A 25,147-nucleotide genomic window follows, 5' to 3' on the forward strand; every position below is an offset into this window, starting at 1 on the left:
GCAGATTTCTCCTCTCATGTAACCTAAGCCATGATAACTTCTTGAAAGAAGGTGAGATATGATCATAGTATCGAACATTACAAATGAAGCGGACGCACGCGTTATGAACACGCTGTAGTTTCTGAGCGGAATCAATCCTGAGATCACTGAACAAAACGTCGCAATAATCGAAGTGAGGTAGAATGAGTGTCTGTACCAGCGTCTGTTTTAATTTAGATGGATAATGATACAATCTTTTTAGTGAATGTAGAATAGAGAATGCCTTCTTACATGTATATTTAATATGCGTATCCCAATTGAGATTAGATTCGAAATGTACTCCGAGATTTTTGACGGTAGAGCTAAACGGGATGATTGTTTTATTCAGTTTCACAGGTGGAATATTCAGGTCGTTGACTTCAGGAATTAATCTACGGTTCGCGAACAGAATAGCCTGTGATTTACATGCGTTTAGGTTAAGCCCAAATTGTTGAGACCAGGAAGAGATGGAATCAAGATCTTCATTCAGACTATTAATGCTATCGTTTAGTGCGTCGGGACGGGCTGAAATATACAATTGAACGTCGTCTGCATATATTTGATATCTGCAGTGCTTAAATGAGTTGGAAATTCCATTTATATAAATAGAGAAGAGCAAGGGGCCTAATACTGATCCCTGAGGAACTCCTGTATCTACAGTACGCCAGGATGAGAAACGATTATTAGATATGACACGCTGCTGGCGGCCAGTAAGGTAGGAGTACATCCAGGTGATAGCACTATCAGAAAGGTGTAGCGTTTGTAGTTTAGTCAATAGTAGATCGAAGTCAACAGAATCAAAGGCTTTGCTATAGTCCAATAAAACTAGTACAGTAGCCTGTCGTTTATCCGTGGCTGCGCGTATGTCCTCAGTAACATTCAACAAAGCAGTAGAAGTGCTATGGCCATTTCTGAATCCTGATTGTAAAGGGTCTAAAAGATTAAATTCTATTAGGTAGTCTGACAACTGCTTATGAATGATGCGTTCCAGAGCTTTAGATAAAACGGGAAGAATGGAGATTGGCCTATAGTTTTTAGCAGAAGTAGGTGAATTTACTTTAGGAAGTGGGCGTACCAAGGCTGTTTTCCAGAGTTGCGGATAAACAGACGTGATAATTGAAGAATTGAAAATATGAGTTATTACGGGAAGCACGACATCGATTAACTTATTGATAAAGACTATGCTTATGTTATCAGTGCCTTGTGCTTTAGATTTAATGCTTTTAAGAGCCCTTCTTACTTCAGAATCAGTAATGTGCGAGAAGAAAAATTTTTCGCGAGAAGGTGGAGGATTAGCTAGGAGAGTATTAATTGTATTTCGTTTTGACTGTTTTTCAGGTCGTGTAGTGGGAGGTGAGGTAAAGTATTCATTGAGTTTATCGAGCGGTATGCGATGGAATTATATAAATCAATTAGAAGAAACTGCTCACTTAACTTACATGAATTGCACCAACTCTTTGAAATAAATTCCTGAATATCTATTGCTCAATACCTTCTTGAACATTGCCCATACCATTAGCATTTCATTTAAATTCAGATTAGTTCAAACATCTTTGATTTCATTTTCTCCATTACCATCTTCGTTTCTGAAGTCCGATGAGGTTGTCGCATTCTTGCACATTTACATTCAAAGTTTGTTGCATTATTAGAAGTCGAGTAGCAAAATGCGACAAATGCGACTTGGCTTAAACCCTACCCTCCCTTGTTCACCCCCTGAATTCATCCCTGGACATTCACTCAACAGTTTATACTCATATGTAGATGAAATTATTGAGGATCATCAGTGTGGTTTTAGGCGTAATAGATCAACTATTGATTAGTTAAGTTTTATTCGAGAGATAATGGAGAAAAAATGGAAGTATAAGGGTACAGTGCATCAGTTATTCATAGATTTAAAAAAGGCATATGACTCGGTTAAGAGAGAAGTTTTATATGTTATTCTTATTGAATTTGGTAATCCCAAGAAACTAGTACGATTAATTGAAATGTGTCTCAGTGAAACGTACAGCAGAGTCCGTATAGGTCACTTTCTGACAGATGAGTTTCCAATTCACTGTGGGCTAAGCAAGGAGATGCACTGTCACCTTTACTTTTAACTTTGCTCTAGAGTATGCCATTAGGAAAGTCCAGGATAACAGAGAGGGTTTGGAATTGAACGGGTTACATCAGCTGCTTGTCTATTCGGATGACGTGAATATGTTAGGAGAAAATCCACAAACGATTAGGGAAAATGCGGGAATTTTACTTGAAGCAAATAAAGAGATAGGTTTGGAAGTAAATCCCGAAAAGACAAAGTATATGATTATGTCTCGTGACCTGAATATTGTACGAAATGGAAATATAAAAATTAGAAATTTATTCTTTGAAGAGGTGGAGAAATTCAAATACCTGGGAGCAACAGTAACAAATATAAATGATACTAGAGAGGAAATTAAACACAAAATAAATATGGGAAATGCTTGTTATTATTCGGTTGAGAAGCTTTTATCATCCAGTCTGCTGTCAAAAAATCTGAAAGTTAGAATTTATAAAACAGTTATATTACCGGTTGTTCTTTATGGTTGTGAAACTTAGACTCTCACTTTGAGGGAGGAACAAAGGTTGAGGGTGTTTGAGAATAAGATGCTTAGGAAAATATTTAGAGCTAAGAGGGATGAAGTTACAGGGGAATGGAGAAAGTTACACAACACAGAACTGCACGCATTGTATTCTTCACCTGACATAATTAGGAACATTAAATCCAGACGTTTGAGATGGGCAGGGCATGTAGCACGTATGGGCGAATCCAGAAATGCATACAGAGTGTTAGTTGGGTGGCCGGAGGGAAAAAGACCTTTAGGGAGGCCGAGACGTAGATGGGAGGATAATATTAAAATGGATTTGAGGGAGGTGGGATATGATGATAGAGACTGGATTGATCTTGCTCAGGATAGGGACCGATGGCGGGTATATGTGAGGGCGGCAATGAACCTGCTGGTTGCTTAAAAGCCAGTACCGTAAGTAAGTAAGTAAATAAGTAAGTAAGTTAGTTGTCCCTTGGGTTGTACTTGATCTGTGACGTCTCCTCATGACCATCCTCGAACGTAGGGACGGACAAACAGACAGACAGCCATTCATTTTGATGTTAAAATATTTGGAAATCAGTGAAGAGGGAATAACTCTATGCGAGATGCGTTGGGATTCCCAGTTTTAAATAAGTTTCCTGTTGTCCGTACCGGTAGATACAAATCCATTAACATATTTTCTCACATTAGTTGCCAACTTCACTTACGACACTTGCATAAATTACGAAGCGCTTTCTAACGTACTGCTTGCTTTCCTGGTATAGAGTGCAGATCTGTCAAGGCTGCCGATGTTCCAGGAATACGTGCAGGTCTCCCTCATTCATTACAGAGTCATGCTAGACGTGGAAGGCTCAAGATATTACCACCGCCCAGCATCTGGCGCTCACGTCAGCATTATGCGGGGAAACTCAGACGTGTCTCATATTGTAACAAAAACACTTCAACTTAGCATCAACATGATTTGAGGTTCATTTCAAGCCAGCGCTTCAACATTAACCAACAAATATTACTGAAATATTACGCTACTAGCCGTACCCGTGCTCTCCACTGCACCTGTTAGAAATAAATATAAAGTAATTATATAATTAAAATAGGACATTTGATCCAGGGAACAAATTTTACAACAGCGCAACATAATCTGCTTCGCTCATTACCCAATTTTTTTGCATTGCATTTATTGCATATATATTTTATGTATTTTAACACGATTCAATTGAGCATAGTTAAAATTTGAATTATACAATAATGGATTGCTAAGCTAACGTACTATTACTGCATACTAAATCAATACACTCTCGTTGTTCGTTAATTCTCTGAGATAAAAATGAATGTATACATACATAAAAATTATTTTATGAAATACATGAAACGAATGTACAGAATAGCCTATCAAGTTTTCTGTGCATAAGAAGCTATTTTAATCTTACCTGTCCTCAATTCACTCACACATTACTGTAATAACATTATAGCATTATGTCCATCTAGAGAAACTACACTTTCCAATGGTGAAATAATAATTAATTATACAAATCGGTTAATTTAGCTTCCGATATTACTTCATACAAACACAGAAACATTCTCTGTTAGGCTATGTTTAATAGCTTTCGATTGTTGATGTCCAAGGCCCCTTATAGACGAAGTCATTTGTTCTTAATTCATTGCACCGTCTTAGATGGCGTTATTTTAATTTTAAAACTCATTTATCTCATTAAATATCAGTCTTATCAACATTTTGTGAAGAATAAAACTTATCAGAAATCATGTTTAAAGAAACTTTTGTTATGTAACATTTTTCACAAAAATCAATAATAAGCGAGATATTTCGATTTATTTAATTCAGGCCCCCTTATAACACCCCTTTTAAATAAAGTATTTTGAATGCCATATAGCCTAAAATCTAAGTAACAACGAACTTAATTTATATTCCAATTTTAATATAAATCGATTCAGCCATTATCGCGTGAAAAGGTAACAAACATACAGACAGACAGACAGACAGACATACAAACAAAAATTTCAAAAATGCGATTTTCGGTTTCAGGGTGGTTAATTATATATGTTAGGACCAATTATTTTTGGAAAATTTAAAATTACCAGAAAGATTTTGACTACAGATTTATTATTAGTATAGATTAAACAACTATTTCATGTTAATGTTAAGTATGTTGGCATTTTATTTTAATTGACTGGTTTCGATGTGGTATGCATAATCTTCTGAATTCTAGTCTAGGAGTGTATTGAGGATTTCACGTTAAGAAAAAAGCATTGAGCATATGGGCTATTCCATAAAATGATCAGTTGCCATAGAAACGGCTACCTACCACATAGCTTGTACAAAGTAAAGGATGCGGCAAAACATCCTCCCTAATTTAAAGTTTAAATAAAAAAAATAGACTGATCAAAATAAGGGAACTTTATTAATATGAATGGTATCTTAACAGTGGGAATTTTTCATTTTTTTTAATAACGTGTCTCTCAAGTTCTGTCCTTCACTATCAATGCATTGTTGAATGCGACTTCGGAAATTCTGAATCACTCTAACTAGCATTTCTTGAGGAATAAGACCAATTTCATCCTGTATTGCATTTCTTAGGTGTGACAAAGTCCTCGGCCGATGTTTGAACACCTCAGCCTTAAGATGCCCCCAATAGGAAAAAATCGCAGGGTGCAAGGTCTGGTGATCGTGCTGGCCAGGGACGTCACCACGTGAAGAAATTAAGCGTCCGGGAAACATCTGAGCAGCGACAACGGAATTATCAGTTACCATAAACGATACCACAGCGTAAGCACGTACTTCATCCGTCCACGGCATAGTTGGAATTCGTTACAGATTACAGTTTGCACTGATTGAATGTCAATTCCGTGTATTTAATGTCCTATTCAATTCTTGTTGTTTTGCGCATGTCATTTGATATCGCCATGGCAACGCATGTAAACCTAAATTTCCCACTGTTTAGATACAATTCATATTAATACTGCTTCCTTATTTTGATCCATCTGTTTTTTTTATGTAAACTTTAAATTAGGGTGAATGTTTTGCCGCATCCTTTATTAGGCAAGGCCCATAAAACGAATGCTTTTTTCTCTATAAATGACATCGAAACTAGTCAATAGCCGTTTCAGTTGTCACGGATGTTAGGCTACATTTTTACTATTTATAAACAGTCTTACTAATAAACCGTGTATAGTTTTTATACGAGACTTATGCAGAGTTGAGACAGAAAACGTTACTAATAAACCGTGAATAAGCTATGGACGTATAAACAGGCTGTAACTATACAATGGGAATTGCTTTGCAGTAGTTATATACACGAAACCCCTTGTTTAAGCGTTGTATATAGAGAAAAAATGGCCGCCCCTCTAACAGCTGTTCATATCGACTGTCAGTTTATGATGATGGATGCCTTGTAACCAAAGAAGAACAAACCAAAGATCATAGAATTATTAGAATAATATTGCTGTAGCTTGTACTCCCTGACTAAAATGTAGTGTGGTAATCGATTAGAGCCAGTTGTACTATCGATACTTAATATGCAACACTAGAGCGCTCTACCGGATGCAATAGAGAACCTCAGATATTCTATTATCTTTCGTAACGAAGTAATGACGAAACTATGACGTAGCTGTGTAACAGTTGTACTGTTATACACGACGTATGTAGTGATTATTAGTAAGGAATTTACACACGGCGTATAAACGAGCTACTCATTGTATAAGTATAAGACAGTTAAACGTGTGTATATAGAGTTTTTATTAGTAAGACCGAAACTCTATATAATGAAATTACTTTTGTCAATTTTTATTATTAGAATCAATTTAGAAGATCAGTATCATTTTACAGAAGAAAAATTGTTGAATAAAATTTGGTAGTATTGCACAAAATAAAGAAAAGGCTCCGTAACTTTATAAGATTTGTGAACTCACTTCGCACCTTATTAACAAAAAGTGTAAAACACAGGTCTCTCCCTCAAGCAAAAAGCGATTCATTCTCATAGTGTCCATGTGAAAGCTCTGCAAATCTCATGGCATCCAATTAGTTCACAAAAACATAATCGGTAAATATTTTGTAGCTGTTCCTTCCATGTTACGGAGTTTCTTTTCTTGGCGAAGTCCTGCTTCTACCTTTTTATTTCCCAGACCCTCCTTTATAAACAGGCAACCCAGATATTTGACACTGTCTACTGGTTTCAGTTTTATATTTGGTGCAATATTATTTTAACTCCTCTGTATTTCCTGCCGTGTTCACGTACTCCGTTTCGGTGAAATTTATTGTCAATCCCCAAGAAATGTAAGCTTCATGTACACGTTTCAGCATAAATTCCAGATCAAAAGCCCCTTGAGCAACAAGAACTTGGTCATCCGCAAAACTTAAAAACACAACAGATATTAAATTTATCGTTCATTGGAATTCCCATGTCTCTACAGGCGTTTTTACATTTTCTCAAGACGCACTCTACGTAAACGTTAAACAGTAAGGGTGACGCACTATAGCCCAGTCTCTATCCTTTCCAACGACTCTGATAATTTTTACACAGGTTACGTTACCTTCATACACTTCCTGTATAAGTTTGTGAGTTCTTGATCAATTTCTATCATATTCAGTTAATTTTTTTTATCAACGTGGATAAAACGTTGTGCGATATATATTATTTTAATGTACCGAAGTACATATGATATTTCCATGCAGATATTCTGCGTCATCATACGATGAAAGAGTAATGGAACGGAGAAAAATTCTCTCCGGCGCCGGGATTTGAACCCGGGTTTTCAGCTCTACGTGCTGATGCTTTATCCACTAAACCACACAGGATACCCACCCCGGCGTCGGACAGAATCGTCTCAGTTTAAGTTCCAACTCATGGGTTCCCTCTAGTGGCCGCCCTCTGCACTACGTCGGATCCCGACTAACTAGTCACTCATAACGAGTGCACCTCAGCACATGCGTGGACTTTAGTCCTACGTTCATAGATATGACGTAGTACAGAGGGAACCCAAGAGTTGGAACTTAAACTGAGACGATTCTGTCCGACGCCGGGGTGGGTATCCGATGTGGCTTAGTGGATAAAGCATTAGCACGTACAGCTAAAAACCCGGGTTCAAATCCCGGCGCCGGAGAGAATTTTTCTCCGTTCCATTACTCTTTCATCGTTGTGCGATATACTTATCGTAACTTCATATTACAATAGTCGACTGGTTATCACATTTGGCCTGCGGCCTCATTTGACAACTACTTTTCAATCTTGTGTTTTAATACGAAACATTACGATACTTGTTATCGTGAATAACATAATAATAATAATAATAATAATAATAATAATAATAATAATAATAATAATAATAATAATAAGCTTAATGTATAGTCTTAGATATAAAATATGACCGGATGCCATACGCTAAGTCCCCTTCGGAAGACTTCGCTTGATTGCATGAGAGCTTAGGTTAACACATGAAGGAATTTCTAATACACGACTTCTGATTATGTCAAGTGTTATGAATAATCTGTAATTAGGCTTGCCAACTTTGGTAAGTAAAAATTAGGGACACAACGTTACTGACAACTTTATTGCACTATTTATTTCCACCTATCAATCCACATATTCAACAGTATGTATATATGTATATATATATATATATATATATATATATATATATATATATAATGCAAACCACTTTGATTCATTTGTAAAACAATTACAAAAACTTAACAAAAACACCGCAAAAGTTGAAAAAAGAATATAAATTCCTCATAAAAAATGTTAACTCGTTGCGTGTGCAAATTATTTCGGACGCGGGACGCAATGGCCAAAATCGGGACTGTCCCGGGAGCCTATCTGTAACGAAATATTCAAGTAGTAAATTAGGTGCAAAATAAACATTCTTTCCCTAGTCATGTGAACCGGGCGTTGCCCGAAGTGGACTTTGACAAATTCATATTGCAGGAGAGCTGTCAATTTTTGTGTCTTAATTGCTCTTTTACGTTTCGGAATCACTCCCGAGCACATGCTTTGACTTTTTCGAGAGCGAGCTAATTATAAAGTAAGTTTTGCGTAAAAGAGGTCAATAAATGTATTATTATTATTATTATTATTATTATTATTATTATTATTATTATTATTATTTCTATTATTTCCCCCCCCCCGCCTGTTATTTATACTCGCTTTAACATCTCTGGTCATGTCGCGAGTTAATGTTTTATGTGAAATCCGAAGGCCTGTGTACTATTATTGAGACTGGTTCTATTGTTGTGAACTAGATGGCGACTGTATATGTATTACTGATTTGTTATGAATGATGAATGAGGCCGGTAATATTCAGGGATGTTGTGGCCCGAATTTCCCGGCATTTGCCTTACGGATGAAGAAAAACCGTGAAAAACCCCAACCAGGAAATTGGAAATTCAACCCAACCGGGAATCGAACCCGGGCCCTCTGCGTAAGAGACCAGCATGGCTGACCTCTACACCACAGAGGTGGTCTATTATTATTATTATTATTATTATTATTATTATTATTATTATTATTACTACCATATTCATTTATTATTATTTACAGTTTGCGGCATACCCATGTCTTATGAAATAACATTTCGTAAAACGCAACAATGAGTGGCGTAATTAAAATATTTAGTAATGATGGAACGATTATCGAGAGAATATCGAGCGTTTGACATAGAAACATTACTAATTTTAGAATAGCATTCTGCTTCAGGAACACAGCGGGCTTTTAGACGTCGTTTTGACATTGAAGGAAATGGAGACATTCCAACACATCAAATAATTCTGAATTGGGTTAATGGTTAAAGCATTCAGGACAACTGCATCAGCCTTCAACGAGAAGTCTTCCTGGTTGTAGTTTTACCGTACGTCCTTCACAAAATGTTGAAAGAGTGAGCGGGAAGAGAAAATGACGAGGAAAAGAAGAGACGAGAAGAAAGAGAAGACAAAAGTGAAGAGAATAACGTGAGGAAAGGAAGATAAAGTGACAGAGAAGGAGACGAGAAGGAAAAGGTAATGATAAGGAAAAGAATAGTTAAAAATTAGAAGATTAAGGAGAAAAGTGAATGAGAAATGAAAAAAGACAAAAAGTCACCGGTGTAGCTCAGTCGACTAAGGCGCTTGCCTGCCGATCCAGAGTTGCGCTCGGGCGCGGGTTCGATTCCCGCTTGGGCTGATTACCTGGTTGGGTTTTTTCCGAGGTTTTCCCCAACCGTAAGGCAAATGTCAGGTAACCTATAGCAAATCCTCGGCCTCATCTCGCCAAATACCATCTCGCGATCACCAATTTCATCGACGCTAAATAACGTCGTAGATGATACAGGGTCGTTAAATAACCAAGTAAAAAAAGACAAAAGGATGAGGGAGCGATGGGAAAGGGAAGGGGAAAAGTAGAGAGGAAAGAAGGTGAAAAGAAAGAAATTATAGGAAAAAGAAATTGAAAAAGTAGGGAAAAACAACAAGAGATGAGGAAGAAAGAAGGAGAAATTGAAGGATAAAGTAGAGGACAAAGAGAAAATGAAGAAAAGAGAACAGAAGAAGGAGAATAAGTTAAAAAAAGAAATAGACGAGGAGGAGGAGGGAAAAAGAAGTGAAGAGGAGGGACATTTATGAATGTTTTTCCATAGCCTGTTTGTCCAGAACCAGCGGTCCCTTTCTGTAATCCATCGTGACCAATGTGTTAATCATACAGGAATCCAGAAATGGTTTTCCACGTGCAGTTATGTAAACAAGGGTATTGGAAATCCATCTATAAGTGCCTGAGAAGAACCACGCCCCGTTCTTCCCTCGGCGCCGCGAATGACGTCACAGCCTTCACTTGGCCGCCGTCCAGGGATCGAATCTCACTGGTGTGATGTCATTTCGCTTCCTCGTAACAGGCATCGGCACAGCGCAGCGCCTCGCTTCAGTTCTCAGTAAAGCGCCTGTCATCCACATAAGTAACGAATTGTGATTCGCACATCGAGTGAACGGGCATGTGTAAGCATTTCAACTGAACCGGCGGCTTACTGCGAATCTCATCTCTGCTGGCATTATGTGGATTCTAATGACAGTTGCTAGGTGTTTCAGAGACGCCAACAAACATCCATGAACAGTAGTAGTAGTACCAATAGTAGTAGTAGTAGTAGTAGTAGTAGTAGTAGTAGTAGTAGTAATAGTAGTAGTATAGTAGCAGCAGTAGTTGTAATAATAATAGTAGTAGTAGTAGTACAGTAGCAGCAGTAGTTGTAATAATAGTAGTAGTAGTAGTAGTACAGTAGCAGCAGTAGTGGTAGTAGTAGTAGCAGCAGTAGTAATAATGGTAGTAGTTGTAGTAGTACAGTAGCAGCAGTAGTGGTAGTAGTAGTAGTAGTAGTAGTAGCAGCAGTAATAATAATGGTAGTAGTTGTAGTAGTAGTACAGTAGCAGCAGTAATAATAATGGTAGTAGTTGTAGTAGTAGTACAGTAGCAGCAGTAGTTGTAGTAGTAGTACAGTAGCAGCAGTAGTTGTAGTAGTAGTAGTACAGTAGCAGCAGTAGTAGTAGTAGTAGTAGTACAGTAGCAGCAGTAGTTGTAGTAGTAGTACAGTAGCAGCAGTAGTTGTAGTAGTAGTAGTACAGTAGCAGCAGTAGTTGTAGTAGTAGTAGTACAGTAGCAGCAGTAGTTGTAGTAGTACAGTAGCAGCAGTAGTGGTAGTAGTTGTAGTAGTAGTAATACAGTAGCTGTAGTTGTAGTACAGTAGCAGCAGTAGTAATAATGGTAGTAGTTGTAGTAGTAGTAGTACAGTAGCAGCAGTAGTTGTACTAGTAGTACAGCAGCAGCAGCAGTAGTAGTAGTAGTAGTAGTAGCAGTAATACAGTAGCAGCAGTAGTTGTAGTAGTAGTAGTACAGTAGCAGCAGTAGTAATAATGGTGGTAGTAGTAGTAGTAGTAGTAGTAGTAGTAGTAGTAGTAGTAGTAGTAGTAGTAGAAGCAGCAGTAGTAGTAGCACCAATAAGAATAGTAGTAGCAGAATAATCTAATCTAATATATATATATATATATATATATATAATTTGAACTGGTAATGGAAATTACGGGAAAACGCCAGAACGGATTTTAATAAATGACCCCTCATTTTGAAGGTTGGAACCCAAAGTTTTTCCAGAAAAATAGTAGTTTTCAGTGAAATGTCAGTTTTTCAATATAATTTTCCTATTTTCTAAAATCCATCTGTCGTCACTAACTAATTGCATTTCAGTATAAAACAAAACACACACTACAATAAACAATATTACACGAAGGCCATGATCTGCAAGAATGCTGACATATTTAGAGCTCAAATTAAATTGGTTATTAAAAACTTTAAGTCTTACTAAAAATAATTTATAGGTCTGATTCTGTGGTGCGTAATTTTCTGAGTACAGCTGTGTATCGGATATTAAAAACTACAAAACTTGAGGTGGTTTGATAACATTATTACCATTAGAAATAAAATATTATTATAGTTAATGCCATGATGTGACTATTTTTCATTAAGTATACATATTAATCATTAATACAGTAAAATCATTTTATCCTGCTAAGAGATCTTGTTAAAATGATCGGAAAACTACAAAATCTTGTAGGCCTCTTATTTTATCAGTAAGTAATACATTTTGGTCTTTCCTTAGGAACTGTAATTTTTGCGCTCTCTCGAGCCAGCACTGAAGAGAATGACGCATATAAATATCTACACCACAACACTATTACGTATATGAAAAAGACCCAACCCCATTTGAATAATAGCTATAAAAATATTTCATTTTTAATAATATTATTATCTTACGTAAGTTTTGTAGTTTTCAGTAACATATACTATATATATATATATATATATATATACTATATAGCCGCCACTCAGTAAATTATAGAAATGAAGATCTAATTTAAGATATCCTCTACATCTACTTATATAACCCCAAAACGTTTCACTTTCATATCATCAACATAGCATTAATATGTATAATTAATGAAAAATAGTCACATCATGGCATTAACTATAATAATATTTCATTTCTAATCGTAATAATGTCATCAAACCACCTCAAGTTTTGTAGTTTTGAATATCCAATACACAGCTGTACCCAGAAAATTACACACCACAGAATCAGACCTGTAAATTATTTTTAGTAAGTCTCAGTTTTTAATAACCAATTGAATTTGAGCTCTAAATATGTCAGCATTCTTGCAGATCATGGCCTTCGTGTTATATTGTTTACTGTAGAGTGTGTTTTGTTTTATTCTGAAATCCAATAAAATTAGTGACGACAGATGAATTTTAGAAAATAGGCAAATTATGTTTAAAAATTGACATTTCACTGAAAACTACTACTTTTTCTGAAAAACTTTGGGTCCCAAGCTTCAAAATGAGGGGTCATTTATTAAAATCCGTTCAGCCGTTTTCCCGTAATTTCCATTACCAGTTCGCGAATTATATATATATATATATATATATATATATATATATTTAGGAACGTGTAAATAATTCAAATTATTGTAGTAGATATTATAAGTGTTAATTTTAAGTAGCAAGACTGGGTTACCCACGTCAATGTAATTTTATATGTAATATATTTAAGAACTTGTAAATAATTCAAATTAATGTAGTAGATATGTGTTAATTTTAAGTAGCAAGACTGGGTTACCCCCGTCAAAAGAATGCTCATCTATACTAACAATAAATCTGTAGGCAAATTTTTTCTGGTAATTTTCGATTTTCCAAAAATAATTCGTATTAACATGCACAATTAACCATCCTGAAACCGAAAATCGCTTTTTTTAAATTTTTGTTTGTCTGTCTGGATGTTTGTTATCTTTTCACGCGATAATGGCTGAACGGATTTCGATGAAAACAAAATAATGACTTCGTCTATAAGGGGCATTGGCCACAACAATCGAAAGCTATGAAACATAGCCTACAGAGAATGTTTCTGTATTTGTATAAAGTAATATCGGAAGCAAAATTAACCGATTTGTATAATTAATTATTATTTCACCATTGGAAAGTGTAGTTTCACTAGATGGACATAATGCTATAAAGTTATTACAGTAACTTCTGAGTGAATTGAGGACAGGTAAGATTAAAATAGCTTCTTATGCACAGAAAACTTGATAGGCTATTCTGTACATTCGTTTCCTGTATTTCCTAAAGTCATTTTTATGTACACATTCATTTTTATCTCAGAGGATTAACGAACAACGTGAGTGTATTGATTTAGTATGCAGTAATAGTACGTTAGCTTAGCAATCCCTTATTTTATAATTCAAATTTTAACTATACTCAATTGAATCGTGTTAAAATACATAAAATATATATGCAATAAATGCAATGCAAAAAATTGGGCAATGAGCCAAACAGATAATGTTGCGCTGTTGTAAAAGTTGTTCCTCCTGAGATTCATGAGCTCACACAAATTAAAAACTTTCTTATTGGAGTACATCCGTTATCAACACACTTTTTATATAATAAAATATAATATAATGTATAACATAACATAATAAATCTGTAGCCAAAATTTTTGTGGTAATTTTCGCTTTTCCAAAAATAATTGGTAATAACTAGACTTCGTTGAATTGCCACACGCAGCATGCTATGAGGTTGCCGATGTACGGTAGTATAGAAGAGGTGGGCGACCGCCCGGTCTCGTAGTATAAGCAGTTCATGTTAAGAGTTGTGACCTGTCCAAATAGATAGAGCAGCTACAGCTAATGTATTCCTATGTAAGCACTTGTTTTTGCATTACTGTGGTTGGAATAGTCAAAGCTTAACATTTGTTCAGTGCAGACAAGAATTATGCGGAACATTGCAGTAAAATAATGGAGGTAATTGATGCATTGGATAGCACAGACAGTTCCGCTGTTGCAGCTATAAAATAATTGCCTTCTGAATATTGGAAGATATTGTGTTCACTGACTCTAATTTTAAAATCGTGTGCAAAAGCATCACCCTGTTAGAATCGTCTGAACTACAACTCTCAGAAGCCCTTAATATAGTGGATAAAGTATCACAAACCGTTATCCAAAATAAAAATTCACTAATTTCAGAAAAAGTGAAATGTAAGTTGAGAAACTTTATTGCTAAAAATTCTGCCTATTCACAACTTCGTATTATAAATGATATGCTATCAGGTCACGACAAGACGTCTGAAGTTGGTGTACTAAAAAGTAGTAACTTTCCGTTCTTCAAATATGCACCTATTACATCGTGTGATGTTGAACCTACATTTCCCAATATAAAAACTGTTTAAGTGACCATCGGAGGAGATTACTTTGCAGTCGCTCAAAATGTACGTAACTCTTCACTGAAATGCACATATTCAAGAATGATGTTGAGTATCTTACATTACATTTTAAGAGTTAATATATCTCACTACAAAATAATTGTGTATTTACATGTTTAGACATTTCCTACTTCAATGATCATTCATTATATTTCTTGAATGCAGGATACAGGTTTTATTGTAACCGCAGTATACTGCTCAGTGTTTACATCAGAGGCATACTCCATCCGTTGCACGGCCCCTTCTCATACAGTCTACTGGGTGTTCAGTTCAAAATGTGTCATGGCTCGCTGTATGCCGTCATGTGGCTAGCTGATGAGCCTAGAGAATTCAATCTTCCTACACTTCCGCAGCTCAGGTGTATAATCTAAGAGGCAGAGAAGTTGGCTAGCAAGTACGGCGTTCATTCTGAAGAGTACGTGCCGATACGTACGGTAACGCCGGTAGTGGCAGGAATGTGAACTGTTTGGAAATACGTACTGTCGGGATATGGGGAGAGGGTTAAGACGATTACTTACGTATTTGTTGACATTAACTTCGACGGTCAACATGGACACGGAGCATTTGATTTGTGTTGTGGAATGTTACCGTACGCAACCGATGATAATAAATACCCTGCGTACGACTTGCCGGCGCAAAACACAGTTCGAAAGAGGTTATGGTAGCACACAGACCGTACAGACCGCCATCTGTTGCTACGACGTTCAAGTTATATCGTACACGTTTTCAAGTTCAGATTGAAGAACGCCTTAAATAATAGGCAACTTCTCTAACATATAAACTGAAACTCGCTTCAAATCGGTGACCCAACAACAGTGACGTCATGACACACTTTGAAATGAACACCCAGTATACCGCGTGCGAAGTAAACCTTGCGATTCTCGTGGCAATTCCACGAAGTCTAGTAATAACAATTAAGAAACATGTTATTGCCATTGCACCAAATGAGTGCTCTCTGGATCAAAATGATTACATTTTAATATTTTAATACAATTTAAATTAAGTAACATTTTAAACGATTTATCCTTCTATCAAACGTCCTATTTTATTTATCTAATTACTTTATATTTATTTCTAACGGGTGCAGCGACGTGCACGGGTACGGCTAGTAATAATATAAACTCACGGTCTTACTAATAAACCGTGTATAGTTTATATACGAGACTTATGCAGCGTTGAGACAGAAAACGTTACTAATAAACCGTGAATAAGCTATGGACGTATAAACAGGCTGTAACTATACAATGGGAATTGCTTTGCAGTAGTTATATACACGAAACTCCTTGTTTAAGCGTTGTATACAAAGAAAAAAATGGCCGCCCCTCTAACAGCTGTTCATATCGACTGTCATTTTATGATGATGGATGCCTTGTAACCACAGAAGAACACACCAAAGAGCACAGAATAAGTAGAATAATATTGCTGTAGCTTGTACTCTTTGGCCAAAATATAGTGTGGTAATCGATTAGAGCTAGTTGTACTATCGATATTTCACACTCCACAGTAGAGCGCTCTACCGGATGCAATAGAGAACCTCAGATATTCTATTACCTTTCGTAACGAAGTAATGACGAAACTATGACGTAGCTGTGTAACAGTCATACTGTTATACACGACGTATGTAGTGATTATTAGTAAGGAATTTACACACGACGTATAAATGAGCTACTCATTGTATAAGTATAAGACAGTTAAACGTCTGTATATAGAGTTTTTATTAGTAAGACCGTCAGGCTATAACTACTCGTATAACCCTAATGTACTTTCGGGTAAAATAGGGTTCAAAAATTGTATATTCAAATAAATAAACAAAACATACCTAAACCTTAAAAAAACTCATTTTTATTTTCGGTCGAAATGACCGGTTTTGTTCGCAATGTATCTAATCTGCCTGAATGTGGTGCGTGTTGCAGGTCGCTGCAGGTATTCCGCCAGACGGGGCGCACGCACAGCGCCATCTTGCGGGAGCAGCGGTCGGCTGCGGGAGGCAGCGAGCTCGGTGGACCACTGCGCTACCCGCATTCCTGCATTCTGTGGCTGCAGTGCGATCAGGTCAGACGCTGTGCTGTCTCTATTAATAGCGGAGGAAGCGGAACAACCGCAGCACCTAACCACACTTTGCACTTAGTACTTCCCTTCTCTTCGGTGTATCTATCGGCCCTCTTGTTCTAGGGATTGCTAGAACAGGACCTGTGACGAAAGATCAAACGGTTTACGATGTATAAAAAAATACATACACCTACCTGAGCATTATTATTATTATTATTATTATTATTATTATTATTATTATTATTATTATTATTATTATTATTATTATCATTATCATTATTATTATTATTATTGCTGTTGATCGATCAAAATATTTAATCGATTAACTATTTGAATTTAATCGATTAATCGAAGATGAATCGAGTTTTGATCGACTTGAAAAATTTTTTTATGCTCCACCATGCCGAAATGTAGTAATTATACACCTGGTAGCAGACCTTTAATGCATGTCATTAAAGTACACCTACTAACTAAAGGTCAGGTCTTTCAGCCAATGACGACTCAGGTTACAACTGTTCAGCCAATGACAGGTCAGCTTTCTACCGTTATAAAACCGCAAGTATCGATTATTCTCGGATATGCAATCGAAAGAAAATTAGCGAAAAGTCACGGAGGCTGGAAATCTAATACTGTCGCAGAAGGTTATGTTCTGTTACTATAATAATTAGCGTTAATTGTAAATAATATTCAAATAAATTCAATTTGTCATCTCGTTTTTCAATGTCTAATTTAATTTCAATGTTATCTCTGTAGGTTCTTATGGCCTAGCAAGGTCAATGTGAACATCTGTTCCTCGGAAAAAATCAATACTTTCGCGTCTACGCACATCTCACAACATACGGGACATTGCTTAAAAAATTAATAATATCAAGTTAGAAATATGGTCGAGCATAAAAAGTCGTATGAAACTCGCCTATAATGGTAATTAAGAAGCTCGTATGAAAATTATGAAACTCGCTTCCGCTCGTTTCATAAATATCCATACTCACTTCTTAATTACCTTCATTATAGGCTCGTTGCATAATGTACTATTAATATATTGTATCGTTATATTAGAAAACTACTATTCTAATTACTTACTAACATATTTATTATGAGACTTATAATTTATTGTGTCAATTTCTCCGGCAATTTTTGAGACAAACATAAATAACAAAAAAGTATGAAGACTCACCTAGTTAATACTACTTCGTCCATGATTTTAAACATGTGAGTGCATTCACATGCTCCGAATTAAGTGCCGCTCTACGTTTAGTAACAATGTTTCCTGCATCAGTAAACACGAAAAAAAAAATTAGGCATTATGAATCATTAAAATAGGGAGGCAAAAGGGCATCATAAATAGCTCAAATAGGCAGGCAAAAAGACGTTACAAATAGCTAAAATACGCAAGAAAAGGCAATTACAAAAACCTCGCACTTTCCACAAATGGATTTCGGCAGCAAGAAAAGCTTTATGTAAGTCGAATGCAAATTGAGATTTTCGACTCGATGTTGCAATTACTTCTTCCCACTAGCCTTGGAAAGTGCATTTTTGTGTTTGGTTGTACTGATATGTTGCGATATGAAATATTAAGCTAGCTACAACAACGTCGCAAAGAAAACTGAAAGAAAAATAACTTTAGACCCGCACTCATTGTTGCCTTGTCAAATAACCACAAGCGATAATTAAAACGCTTACTGTTACATATTTTTGCACGGCAGCACTCATTGTTGCAAAGACAATATCAACTGACTGACATTCGGTGAAGTCACTTTCATTGTAGCGGTTATAGAAATAAATTAAAATATACCTGTAGGCAATTTTTAGTAATAAATTAATAAATAATAGATAAATAATCATATAAAGGCAAAAAAAAGCATTTATTTTGTAAATTAAGCATTTATATTTAAAAAAATCAGAAAAGGGCAATGTAAAACTGTGACGTTTCAATCACAAAGGTATAATTCGTACAGATAGATTTAACACATGTAAAAAGGTATTCTGCCAAAGTTCCGGTCTATGGTCATAAATCACACAACAATAGTTACAAAATTATTTGTTTCCATAAAAAAACCCTTTCTAAATAGAAGATTTGAGTTTTTTTTGTCCTGAATCTCCTCATTCAATATTAATTGCACTTATGCGTTACTTTTGAAACACCATTATTTTACAATAGGTTTGTTTCTGCAGCAGTTTCAAACGGTTTGAAACCGCCATGAGCATGCGCACTTCAATTTTACACATTGGAAAGTAACGCAACGAGGGATGATGGCGAAGGGTAATATAAGAATAAGAAATAAGAAGTGGAAACGGGGGAGAAAACTGAAGGAATAAACACCTAAACTGTTAAATGAGATGAAGTTTCCGTTGTCCACGGTATTATTCAGCACAGCATTCAACAGAGGTGAGGTAACTAATAAATAGTGTGTAATGCAGCAATTGAGTTATTACAGGATTAAACTGGTTCGTAATGGACTAGTTACTGCTGCTGTGACTGTAATTATTGGCATTATTTAATTTCTTAAACGGATCGTTACAGTGGGCAGGAATCTAGAACGATTTCTTTCATATGGGTATGAATGAGGGTGAAAGCGACGTCAGGCCTGGACAGCCCAGGGCGCCAGTGCAATGCTGCGCTGTGAGTAATGGGCGCCCGCTGGTGACTCAGGAGTTGGCAGCTCTGAGAAATGCGATCACGTGGCCGTCACGTTGCACGGAGCTCACGACAAACAATGCAGATTTACGGAGTATACAGGACGGTTGTTATCTATCTATCTATCTATCTATCTATCTATCTATCTATCTATCTATCTATCTATCTATCTATCTATCTATCTATCTGTCTGTCTGTCTGTCTGTCTGTCTGTCTGTCTGTCTGTCTGTCTGTCTGTCTGTCTGTCTGTCTGTCTATCTATCTATCTATCTATCTATCTATCTATCTATCTATCTATCTATCTATCTATCTATCTATCTATCTATCTATCTATCTATCTATCTATCTCTCTGTCTGTCTGTCTGTCTGTCTGTCTGTCTGTCTGTCTGTCTGTCTGTCTGTCTGTCTGTCTATCTATCTATCTATCTATCTATCTATCTATCTATCTATCTATCTATCTATCTATCTATCTATCTCTCTGCCTGCCTGCCTGCCTGCCTGCCTGCCTGCCTGCCTGCCTGCCTGCCTGCCTGCCTGCCTGCCTGCCTGCCTGCCTGCCTGCCTGCCTGCCTGTCTGTCTGTCTGTCTGTCCGTCTGTCAAAAAATGACTTTCATACTCCATCGAAAAGTCTATCGTGCTACAAAAAGGAGTGCGTTATATTCAGGGAAAGGAAGTTCATGCGCTAAAAACGTGAAGAATATGTATGCATTTATGCAGTAAAAATAGATAAATACTAGTGGCTTGTGCAGCAAATGCTGCAAACTAAGTTCATTAGACGTTCAAAATAAACATTTTTCAGATTTATTTTCAATGAAGAATATCAGACATTCTGAAAATTATTTGCTTCCATAATAATGAAAGATACTCTCTCTCTCGAGCCAATACTGAAGAGAACCACGCATATAAATATCTACACCACACCACCATTGAATATATGAAAAGGACCCAAGCCCACTTGATTAATAACTATAAAAATATTTGATTTTTAATAATATTATTATCTTACGTAAGTTTTATAGCTTTCAGTAGCATATACTATATAGGGTAAATTAGGGTCTGTTGGACAGTCTGGCATGTTGGACACTCCGTACTTTAACGTGTTACCACGTGTTATCTTACGTAAGTTTTATAGCTTTCAGTAACATATACTGTATAGGGTAAATTAGGGTCTGTTGGACAGTGGGGCATGTTGGACACTCTGTACTTTAACGTGTTACCACGCCACTTGTGGGCACCACATTCTGCTAGAAGTCAATGCCGGAAGTAGCCACGAGTGGCGAGGTAACACGTTAAAGTACAGTGTCCAACATGCCCGACTGTCCAACAGACCCTAGTTTACCCTATACTATGTAGCCGCCACTCAGTAAAATATAGAAATCAAAATATAATCTAAGTTATTCTCTACATCTAGACCTCTACTTGTATAACCTCAAAACGTTTCACATTCATATCATCAATAGCATTAATATGTATAATTAATGAAAAACAGTCACATCACGGCATTAACTACAATAATATTTCATTTCTAATAGTAATAATGTCATCAAACCACCTCAAGGTTTGTAGTTTTTAATATCCAATACACAGCTGTACCCAGAAAATTACACACCACAGAATCGAACCTGTAAATTATTTTTAGTAAGTTAAGTTTTTAATAACCAATTTAATTTGAGCTCTAAATATGTCAGAATTCTTGCAGATCATGGCCTTCGTGTAATATTGTTTACTTTAGTGTGTGTTTTGTTTTATTCTGAAATGCAATTAGCTCAAAACTGACGACAGATGGATATTGGAAAATAGGAAAATTATGTTGAAAAATTGACATTTCACTGAAAACTACTATTTTTCTGAAAAATTTGAGTTCCAAGCTTCAAAATGAGGGGTCATTTATTAAAATCCGTTCAGCCGTTTTCCCGTAATTTCCATTACCAGTTTAAATTATATAGATGCTACAAAATATGCATTATCAGTCTGAGATTATTTTAACAGAATAATAAAGTATAGTTAACTTACGTTTAGTCTATAGATTTTGAAGTGCTTGCCTCATTGCTGACTGCTCAATTTATGCTGTTACAGTTCACAACTAAGCAGTGACGTATGTTTTCTGTTGTCATTCTTCGCCTGTTGTCTCTCAGCATAGCTTTGTAGCGCGAAAAACTTCGTTCTACGTCACAAGAAGTAAGAGGGACTTACACAAAAGCTGTGAGCTGTTCTATAGAAATTTTTTTTGGTTTTTGGGGTGTTTTTCCTTCGAGAATATCTTGAATTTCTTTAAGTTGATAATAGTCAGGGTTTTTGGAAAATATTTGCTGTTTTTTCGTTCACTTTATCTCCTACATTTCCTGGAACTGATGTTAAACTGGATATTGTTCTATCGAAATCTACTAGAGACTGCAGTAAAGGAATACCAATTGCTAACTTGAGAGGCTCCCTATGAGGGCGTCATCGTTACGTTCAAAATTCATAAACGTAAATTAGTCGTGTTTACGAGGTTACACACTTTTAAAAATGAGGGAAAGACAGATAAACATACATAATATGCAGTTTCCCTGTATAAATGTTAAAATATGGTGCTTTTATAAATAAAGGCGAAATACGCACTTTTATGCAGAATAAAAGTAATATCATTGTATTCAGGAATTTGTGATTCATGTAGATATCTTTCAGCATATTCACACAACGGTAGAGAATAAATGCAAATGCATGAACTTCCTTTCCCTAGTTATATGACAATAAACATTTTTAATAGCTTCCCTAAGCATATAAAAAATCAAACTGAAACGTAAGATTATTTAGGGCCAAATTAAAGAAGTATCTAATTTCTCACGCCTTTTATTCTGTAGATGAATTCATAACACTCAACAGCGCTTCATGAATATTTCTGTGTTGCATTAAGTATTGATATTAAAACTTTGTGTTGTACTAGTAGACTATATTGTAAAACTCTTCTGTATATATTTCAACTAGTCAGCGACTATATACATATATACAGGATTTAAGGAATATACCTGCAAACATTTCGATATTTGTTTTTAAAAAATGTATTTAGAACAATGACTTATTTACTTTTTCCTTTGCGTTCGTAGTTTTCCCATAAATGTGACACGTACTCGTATTTTACGTTCTGTTATAAAATACAGTGAAACCTGTTCAAGACGGAAGTGACATGGTCCTAATTTTTTTTCCGTTGTGGACAGGTTTCCGTATTATTCAGGTGTTACATTAAAATGGAATATTTTATCATTCGTATACATGAAAAACAAAATGGCATGCCGCAAACTGCAAGTAGTACAAAATATTCCGTTTAACACTACTCACATTAAATCAGCCTTCCGTCGCTTATTCCGTTGGTGAATCATCTTGATGAAAATAGTATCGTAACTCACTTATTAGTAATTAAACACTACTAAAGTTTACTAATCTCATTCAATTTAATATCCAAAACTATACTATAATACTGTATTGTATATGACTGCACATTATTAATTAATTGGACTAGGAGCCATCCATTAGAAGCTTTGAATTCTGCTTTTTCTTTTCCAGTACAATGGCTTGCTTTGCAGAATAGATTTACAACTTGACATGTTCTTTGAAAGGTCATGAAGAACCCACTCACACAACAGTTTATTTATTTCCACATACACAGTTGTTTTCTGGTTCCTTTTATGTTACCAATATTGGCCGCAAGCCACTCACTCATTATGATCTTTAACTTTAAAGTATCACACCTGAGTTTTCCACAACTGAACTTCAACATTATTTCACATACACTTCGTTTCTAATTTTTCTTTAACTCGATAACTTTTACTTCATCACTTGATGTTAATGTTACATTTTACACAACTTTTTTTTTACCAGGAAATCACTACACTTGCTCTCTGTTTAGCTATACTGGTTTGAAGCATTGAAAATCTCTGAAGGGACTCGTCTGCCTAGTCAACAGAGTAATAAAATTTATGACCGACAGGCCAATACACCCTCCTATCCTCTAAAATTTTGCAAAGAAAACTTGTTTTTAATTTAATGACCTATATATTTCGTATATTCCTTGAAATTACACATTGTTTCAAAATATAGTTACAAAATATAGTGTGCCCAAAATATTATTTCCGTTTTGAACAGTAGCAGGCAGTTTCCGTTTCCGCGTTGGACAGTTTCCATTTTATTCAGGAAAAATTGCATATAATACATACGAATTTCGCCGGGACCAATAAATTGTTCCGAAATAGACAGGATTCCGGATTATTCAGGTTCCGATTTGAACAGGTTTCACTGTATATGAATGATCGTGCTATGAAACGCCTGTCAGCTTAGACTTCACGCACGTCTTTCAATCAGATATCGGCTGTCTCGGCTTTTCGAGGGTCGGAACCGAGCCGGATCCTTGCACTTCAGACTTACGTTACCCCATTATGCTCCCTCGCCTTCTACTGAGTACTTCAGGAGGAAAGTAGCATACGTAGGGGTGTGATTTTATGGTGATTATTTTACCATTATTTCGGTGATTAAAATGGTTTAATTTCGGTGAATATTTCGTGAAAAAACAACAATTTCGAGCATATTTCGTACCCTAAGGAAACTTTAAAAAATGTCGTTGATTTCTACAATTTCGCGAAAGTTTGCGGATATATTTCACTTAATTTTGGACTTTCATTAATGGATTTGGTTTTTCCATGCATAAAATTAAGTTTTAACACATTTTGCTTATATAGTTAATACCAAAAAAAAATCCAACCTCTGGCTATAAGGTGGGGGATGAAAGTATGAGCGATTCTAAAGGAAAAACATTATAATATTATATGCATGCCTTATTCGCTCGTTTTCATACTCTTTCTCGCTATCATAATATTAATACTCGATCACAACGCGATAACACGCTAGAAATTCCACTTCACACATCATCTCTGTATTCCTCATCTTTCACTGTTGCTACCTCTCGTCACTGGAACTCTCTGCCGCCTGAAGTCAAGGGCTGCCGAACATTGAAATCTTTGAAATCCAAGTTAGAAAATTATCTTATGACGAGTTGCCAAACTAACTTACTATTATGACAAGTGTTGTATTGCATGTTTCCACGTATTCACATTTTTTTTAATGTTCTAGTGATATTTAACTTATTTTATATTTTTGTTTTCATATTTTCCGATAACGGTATATCTCTAATGTGATAAGTTGAGCTATATATAATCATAATTTTCCTTACTGTGTGTACTTAAAAATATTGTATTCATTGTATGCTTTGGACTGCACTATTTTATTACTACTATTAGTATTATTATTAATATTAGGCCTGTTATTATTATTGTTATTATCATTATTATTATTACTATTCTTATTTATTATTATTATTATTATGACTATTATTATTATTATTATTATTATTATCAATAATTGTCTTATTTTTTTATACTTGGTATGCCTCATGTATTTTTGACCTGCTGTTCACATTTTATTATGCTTTTTTCTTTCTTTCTCTATGTTATATATTATGTCTGATTTCTTCTTACTTGTTGTTTACATTTTATTATTATTATTATTATCTTATTCAGTTTTGTGTGTAAAATTGTAGTGTACTTTGTAAATTTGTAGTGTTTTTTGTAACGCAGT

At 35.6% G+C, this 25,147-nt stretch overlaps 1 protein-coding gene across 1 annotated transcript in view; it reads left to right on the forward strand.

Annotated features, from left to right (window-relative positions):
* LOC138691325 (tRNA dimethylallyltransferase) overlaps positions 1 to 25,147 on the forward strand; it is a 536,598-nt gene that overhangs the window by 419,178 nt on the left and 92,273 nt on the right. Inside the window, exon 4 of the mRNA XM_069813208.1 lies at positions 16,769 to 16,907. Coding sequence (XP_069669309.1) covers positions 16,769 to 16,907 — 139 coding nt within the window. The remainder of the gene's footprint in view (positions 1 to 16,768; positions 16,908 to 25,147) is intronic.

The sequence above is a fragment of the Periplaneta americana genome, chromosome 2 (genome assembly GCF_040183065.1).
Source record: "Periplaneta americana isolate PAMFEO1 chromosome 2, P.americana_PAMFEO1_priV1, whole genome shotgun sequence".
NCBI lineage: Eukaryota > Metazoa > Arthropoda > Insecta > Blattodea > Blattidae > Periplaneta > Periplaneta americana.